Raw genomic sequence first — 7,239 nt, forward strand, 5'->3', positions numbered from 1 at the left:
TATGCATGAATATTTGCATATTGGTTTTATCATTTGGACCGGACTTTTTTTTCGTAGAAGCTGATTAATCAATTGGTTAGTCTTGAGCTATAAACTCCAAGAAAACAACAGCAAGTTATTAAACATAAGAATCACAGATAATATAGATATCTGTGTGGGCCAAGAAAATAATTTCTCTAACTTGGATAAATATCAATAAAACGTGGGCGGCTTTGATAACCATTATGGAACACTTACTATACACTATTTTGTATATTAGAAAATCTGAAAAATATTGGAGAAATAAAAGAATAATTTACAAAACAAATTGTTGACAAAAAAAAACAAAACAAACTAAGGAAATGGGGTTTTCCCACTTCCCACAACCATCCATGACTATTACACCCACATGGCAAAGAAGCTGGAATGAAAACGAAAGAAAGTACCCTCCACGTTGAACTAGTCAGAAACTCCTCCACGTACTTTTTCTTTAAATTTCAAATAATTTTATTAATCCGCAAAGACCATAACACAATCAATCAATTATTATTCAACTTCAATCATTTTTTTTTTTGGTAAAATGTTAAATTGAACTTCAATTTCAATCATCCAACGTCAAAAACAAAAAACCACGTGGCATACATAAACCCCACCATAATTCACGTTAAACAAAAGCACACAAAATAAAAGCGAGACATGTCGACAGGCTACGGCAGAAGTCTTTATCGACGGTGATGGCTTTGGCCTCTTCTTTTGAATCCTTTTTGCTCTTCTGGCATCTTTTAAGGTCCCATAGATTCTTCTCTTTTCTTTCCATATAATAAAGCAACTAGATTAAGATACGCGCCTTGCACGAAATAAACATTATATATATAAATTATTTTATGTATTATATGTTCTTACATATTATGAAATAATAAATATATATTGAATAATTAAAAGTCAGTAACTATTACATATATAATTAAATTGGTGCGAACGTATAAATCAATTTTATTAATCCAAACATTTTTTTTTAAAAAATTTGATAGGATATGTAATTAAATTTAAATGATATTAACATACATAGTATATTTTTAATATTAATGTCTATTTTATTTATTTTATTTTTTTTAAATGATGCTTTCTACTCATATGTTTTTTTTTATCATGTGTATTTTTAATAGCAAAAACTTTAAATTACTGATAACAAAATTTTCATTGTGTGATTAATAATTTTAGTAATTGATAATTTAAAAAAATTTATCAATGTTAGTTCAAAATTTTTATCAAAAAAAATTATTCAAAGTAAATTTTGAAACTAAAATATTTATTTATTCAATATGGTGTATAGTTTAATTTAGAATGATATATATACATATATATTTTAAATCTTAATGATTAATTAAATTAGACTTTTACTTATATGATTTTGTAATCGTTTGTATTTTGTCATAACAAAAATTTTAAACCATGGATCGCAAAATTTGAATGTGAGACTTTTAACAGTTTTAGTAATTTATAGTCACTTTTTAAAATTCAAAATATAAAATATACAGAAAAATCTAAATTTTTATAATATGGTTATTGTGTTTTTAGAAAAAAATTATTTTAATAGTTTTAAATTAAAAAATTTTGATAGAAGATACATTTTTTTATCAGATCTTTATTATTCAAAATCATTAATTGCCATATATACTTTACCCACATTAGGCAATTTCGTAATCTTTATTTAAGGAAATAATAAATGACATTAATAATTAATTTATGGTTAGTTTAATAAAAAGCTTATTATATAATTAGATGGACCAACCTATTTCTCTAATAATTCTAAGAATCATCTTAGTGATGACATGTGGCTACAAAAAGAAGTTGTAATGTTTCACAAATAATATATAGGGATGTACCGGTCAATTCTACACGTTGTTTTAATTTTTTTAAACAACTCTGAAATTGTTACAAAAAAAAAAAAAAAAAAACAACTCTGAAATAATCGCTTTGTTTTTTTTACAGCATAATCTTATTCTCTCTCGTCGTTGAATATATAATTTAAAAAAAAAAGAAGTTTTTGATCAAAAAAAAAAAAAAAAAAAAGTTACTGCGTTTATTCCGAATTTATTATGCGCCAAAAAACAAGGGGACACGCGCTTTAAAAACAATTTAATTTTGTAAATAAAGTTGAAAAGTCATGATGCTGCTGCTCTCACAAAGCCACGCGAACTCAAACTCAAAGCTCTCTCTTTCTCTGTTCGTCTTCTAGCTAGCTTACTTTTCTTCAGGTCTTTCTCTCATCTTATAATCTGTGATATTCAGATTCAGATCCGAGCTTCCATTTTTATCAGCTTTCTTCGGTGTTGCTTAAATCCTATTTCCACTTGTCCTCTTCTCGGTTCACGATGAGTAAGAACTGGAAGTCCGTTCGATTAAGGCTCCAGATGCGTACTCTCATGTTGTTTGTGGTGATCCTAAGCTTTGATTCTTTGGAAACTGAAGGTTTAGCGGTGACGAAAAATCTACAGAACGATAGAGATGCAGCAGCTTTGTAAGTAGCAGCTTCTTCTGTGATTGTTTTTTTACTTTTTAGTTCAAATGATTTTTTGGTTGAGTATCGACATCAATGTAGTTGGTATGGTAGATCTAGGATTTGTAGCTAGATGAGACATTGGCCTTGACCTCTAAAATTTAATTAGTTAGTATGTATATATCCTATTCCACCTTCAAATTAATTTAAAAAAATACTTTCTCCGTTTAAAATGATTCATGTTTTAAAATATTTTTTTTCAAAAATACACATTTTGTATTTTTTCAATGTGTTTTTAGTTAGTTAACAATGGTAAATTATACATTTTGAATGACTAAAAATTATAGAAAATAGTCAATTACGAAAAAAAATATTACATTTATAATCAAAATTTAATATGTTGTGCCAAAAATTACAAAATGTACATTATTTTAAAACAGAGGCGGTATATGTATTGATCATTTGGCTTGAGTGAACTGATACTCTTCCTTGATGGTATATGTAGAAAGAAGTTGTTAGTAGTTACAGAACATACATACGCTGTCTTATGTGCATTTTTATTACAAAACTTGCTAAATGTTAAGTTACAAAAAAAAAAAAATTGCTAAATGTGCATCTTCTGTTTTGTACTCAAATCATTTAACCTTGGTCTTTTCTTTTTGTAGGGAGGCTGTTAGTTTTCACAGGAAATTACTTGGTCGTTTCCGTAACCCCTACACGCATTTGAATTCCTACAAAGACCACCGCCCTGTGGCATCAGTAACACCACCGTCATCTTCGGTGGTTCCTTCTCATAGAAGTAAGACCAGTAGATCCTCAGCATCGCATCCGCCACGAAAAAGTCCACCTGCCCTGCATGTTTCTTCCGCACCACCTCCTTCTGTGGCCTTTCCAAATATTCCTACTCTAAGAAGAAGTTCTTCAAACAGCATAGCTCCCATTGTTGTTGGCTGCACAGGCGGTGTTCTCCTTCTTCTTTTAGCTACTGGTGTCTTCTTTTTCAAAAGCAAGGCTGGCAAATCTGTGAATCCTTGGCGTACAGGTCTTAGTGGACAACTTCAGAAAGTGTTCATAACTGGTAATTTAATTTCCACTATATTAATTAACATTTTTTTTAACTCTTTTGAACACTAATGTTGTTTGATTTTCTACTCTCAGGTGTCCCAAAACTGAAAAGATCTGAGATAGAAACTGCTTGTGAAGAGTTCAGTAATGTAATTGGGTCATGTCCCATTGGTACATTGTTCAAAGGGACACTATCTAGTGGGGTGGAGGTAGCTGTGGCTTCTGTTGCTACTGCTTCTGCCAAAGAATGGACTAATAACATAGAAACGCAGTTCAGAAAGAAGTTACCTTACCGTCAACCAGTTCACTTTCTATTTCCTAAAAAAAGTTTTTATTGTCATCATCTTAATCCTTTATGTTTTTTGATAATTTCAGATTGAAATGTTATCTAAGATAAACCACAAGAACTTTGTCAACCTTCTTGGTTACTGTGAAGAAGATGAACCTTTCACTAGGATCTTGGTCTTTGAATATGCATCAAACGGATCAGTCTTTGAACATTTACACTGTAAGCAACAAAAAAAAAGATCTTTACTCATATTAGTTGTGTCATTTACTTAACGATTTTCTTTTACAGATAAAGAATCAGAACATTTGGACTGGTTAATGCGGCTAAGAATAGCAATGGGTGTAGCATATTGCCTTGAACATATGCATGAGCTCAAGCCACCTATAGTCCACAGCAATCTTCTCTCATCAACACTTCACCTCACAGAAGATTACGCAGTCAAAATAGCGGATTTCAATTTTGGTTACCTAAAAGGCCCATCAGAGAGAGAGACCAGCACCAATGCACTCATAGACACGAACGTCTCAGACACAACCAAAGAAGACAATGTCAACAGCTTTGGTTTGCTGTTGTTCGAGTTGATAACCGGAAAACTCCCAGAGAATGTTAAAAAAGGTGACTCGGTAGATACCAGTTTTGATGATTTCTTGAGAGGCAAGACTCTTAAGGAGATGGTGGATCCGACACTGGAATGTTTTGATGAGAAGGTTGAGAACATAGGAGAAGTGATCAAAATCTGTGTAAGGGAAGACACGAAAGAGAGACCGACAATGAAGGAAGTTACAGGGAGGTTACGAGAGATCACAGGATTGTCACCGGACGATGCTATTCCGAAACTCTCCCCTCTTTGGTGGGCAGAGCTGGAAGTGCTGTCCACTGCGTGATAAGAGTAGTAGTAGTAGTAGTACGTTGCTTCATAACGAATCTGTAAGTATATATGAATATGAAGTTTGTGTTGGGGTTTCTGAGTCTCTTTGGAGCTTGTTGCTACTCTTTAGGCCTACACGTATGTATAAATCTTTGGTAGTTTATATTAACGACTCAAAAATTCTGGTAAAAGAATTCGAGATCACGGTAGTACACTACACTCTTTTTTGTATGCATGATGTTCAATGAGTAATTAATATAAAAATTAACATTGAATTCATTATTTGTTATTTTTATACAACCAACTTTTCCATGATTTATCTCTTTCTTCATGTGAAACCGAGAAGACTATGTATATTTTAACCAATGTTTATTTATTATATATTTATATTAGGTATTTTAACTTTTTACGTTTAATTATAAGTTTTTTGATGAATTTTAAAAATCAGATATACAAAAAATGAAATCAAACAAATTTGTGGATTTACATTGACATTGTTACTTGATTTAACCAATTTACATCAATTTAGATCGAATTAGACCAACTTAGACTATTTCAAACTGATTTAGGACGACGACTTACATCGGATTTTAAGAAAATCGTTTCTTTGACACCTAAACCGATTTTTAGAACATTGATTTTAATTAATAGTTTTATTTTATATTTAAGCAATATTATAAATAAATCAAGGGGTAATTAGAAAAATATCACATTTTGAGTACAACTATTCAAATTTACCATTCCAAACTATCCATTTTTAAATATACACACTTCTAGTGAAGACAAGAAGCTGGTATTGGAACTACTACATGTTCATGTTCTGTCTTGAACAAGTACATGTTCATAACTAACTCAATCCAATCATTCATCTTGAACAAGAAGCTGGTATTGGAACTACTACATGTTCAAGTTTTCACATTCATCTTGAACAAGTACATGTTCATAACTAACTCAATCCAATCATTAACTGGGAGCTATAAGCCTCCCAAAGTAGAAAGTTTCATCTGATGCAGACAAATCAAAAGTAGGTAATGTATGTCCTTGCTGTAAATCTTGCTCCCCTTTGTAAGTTAAAATAAACTCGGTTCACCACTCTCTATCTGATGTGTTCGGTTCTGTCTCTTAACCGTTGAGTGAATATATGGATACATTAGCCCTTTCTTGGGGGTAACCAATGATCTATTTCCATAGCTGTTTTATGAAAAGTCATCACAATGTAATGGTTAAAACTGAAAATAAAGCATGACGAGATGTTGTAATAGCAAAAATTATGTGTATTACTACCACTACACAGTATACAATCAAACCGGTTTAGTTTTCATTGAAGTGAATGGCACCGAGTTTCCAGACAACAAAAGTAGTAGCAAACATCACAGTGCTTATGAACACAAATGAAAAAGCAATGACTAGTATATCCGCACTTCCGGGTAGATCAAAGGTAAGCCCTTTCTTTGGCATACCTCTCTTGCTATCATCAAGCATGTTGGTTGGTGCTTCGGGTAAACCCGGTTTCCTATTCGATTTCTTATCGCTTTCCTTGAGCACCTCCAAGATTTGGCTCCCCATTTTGGGTTTTGATGGTTTAGGTGTTGCTTCTGTGTATCGGCTGAGCACACGTGCTGCTCTTAGTCTCTCTCTTGCTGTCAAAGGTCCTCTTTTTGTAGATTCAACGGGTTCACTTGCTGTTGTGATGGAATTGTTATTTGTCTCTGAACAGGACCGAGCCAATCTCCTTTTGCTTGAAAGTAACAAACTTGTTGAACCGTGGAACAAGAAGGGCCAAGGCTTTAACGGTGTAGCTTGACTTGAGAATTTAACAATAGGATTGGTGCTGTTATGAAGCTTCAAAGAGAGAAGATTTTTTTTTTTTTATTTTCTGGTTAGTTTCAGTGAAACAAGCAAAAGCTCAAATGAAAGCATTAAGAATTTTGAGATCTTAATGAGTTTTATCCTAACAAAAGTGGCTTTGGAGCAGTCATATACAGTCTTATGAGAAGAAGAACCTTGATGGTTATAAAAGAAGAAGAAGGAGACAGTGAATACTTACCGGAGAACTGAAGCCGGCGTTGTGAACGACGACCATGGTGAATAGATGAACGTGTTTTTAAGAGCAATGCATATGGAGGAAGACGAAGAGGGAAACAGCTTTGAGTTTGTGTGGCAGTGAAGCTAAGCAGAGAATTCAAGATCTGGTTCTCTTCTTCCAATCGCTTTTTGAAACGCGTGCGAACCACGTGGTTACCTCTTGTAGAAGAGGAAAAATGCAAAACACAACCCCGAGTTTAAAAATATTTTAACTTTGTCTATCAAAGCTATAAGTTACACAACTCATGTACATTTTCGCACTAGTAAGTGTAGGAGATGGATTACATCCCTCCACAAGGCCCATCAAATAACAGGCCCTAGCCCGGCAAGCTTAACCAGTTTAGTCGGCTTAAGCGGCTAAAGGTGTCGACTCGACCCAGAGTACTTTTAGTCGATCAACTAAGCCGACTAAATACGCTCGGCTTATAGAGAACAGTACCAAGGCCCGCATAC

At 33.0% G+C, this 7,239-nt stretch overlaps 2 protein-coding genes across 2 annotated transcripts; one reads left to right on the top strand and one right to left on the bottom strand.

Moving 5' to 3' along the window:
* Positions 1 to 2,143: 2,143 nt before the first annotated feature.
* LOC111205316 (probable inactive receptor-like protein kinase At3g56050) lies at positions 2,144 to 4,980 on the top strand. The gene is made up of 5 exons (XM_022700958.2): positions 2,144 to 2,500; positions 3,145 to 3,557; positions 3,638 to 3,828; positions 3,920 to 4,052; positions 4,122 to 4,980. Exons 1-5 carry the CDS (start codon positions 2,355 to 2,357, stop codon positions 4,715 to 4,717), a joined length of 1,479 nt encoding a protein of 492 aa, XP_022556679.1. The 5' UTR covers positions 2,144 to 2,354; the 3' UTR covers positions 4,718 to 4,980.
* A 951-nt stretch (positions 4,981 to 5,931) lies between these two features.
* LOC111205850 lies at positions 5,932 to 6,965 on the bottom strand. The gene is made up of 2 exons (XM_022702147.2): positions 6,749 to 6,965; positions 5,932 to 6,543 (listed from the first exon to the last, which is right to left on the bottom strand). The coding sequence occupies exons 1-2, from the start codon at positions 6,782 to 6,784 to the stop codon at positions 6,013 to 6,015; spliced, it is 567 nt and encodes a 188-aa protein (XP_022557868.1). The 5' UTR covers positions 6,785 to 6,965; the 3' UTR covers positions 5,932 to 6,012.
* Between the last annotated feature and the right edge of the window lie 274 nt (positions 6,966 to 7,239).

This window comes from Brassica napus, chromosome C4 (genome assembly GCF_020379485.1).
Source record: "Brassica napus cultivar Da-Ae chromosome C4, Da-Ae, whole genome shotgun sequence".
NCBI lineage: Eukaryota > Viridiplantae > Streptophyta > Magnoliopsida > Brassicales > Brassicaceae > Brassica > Brassica napus.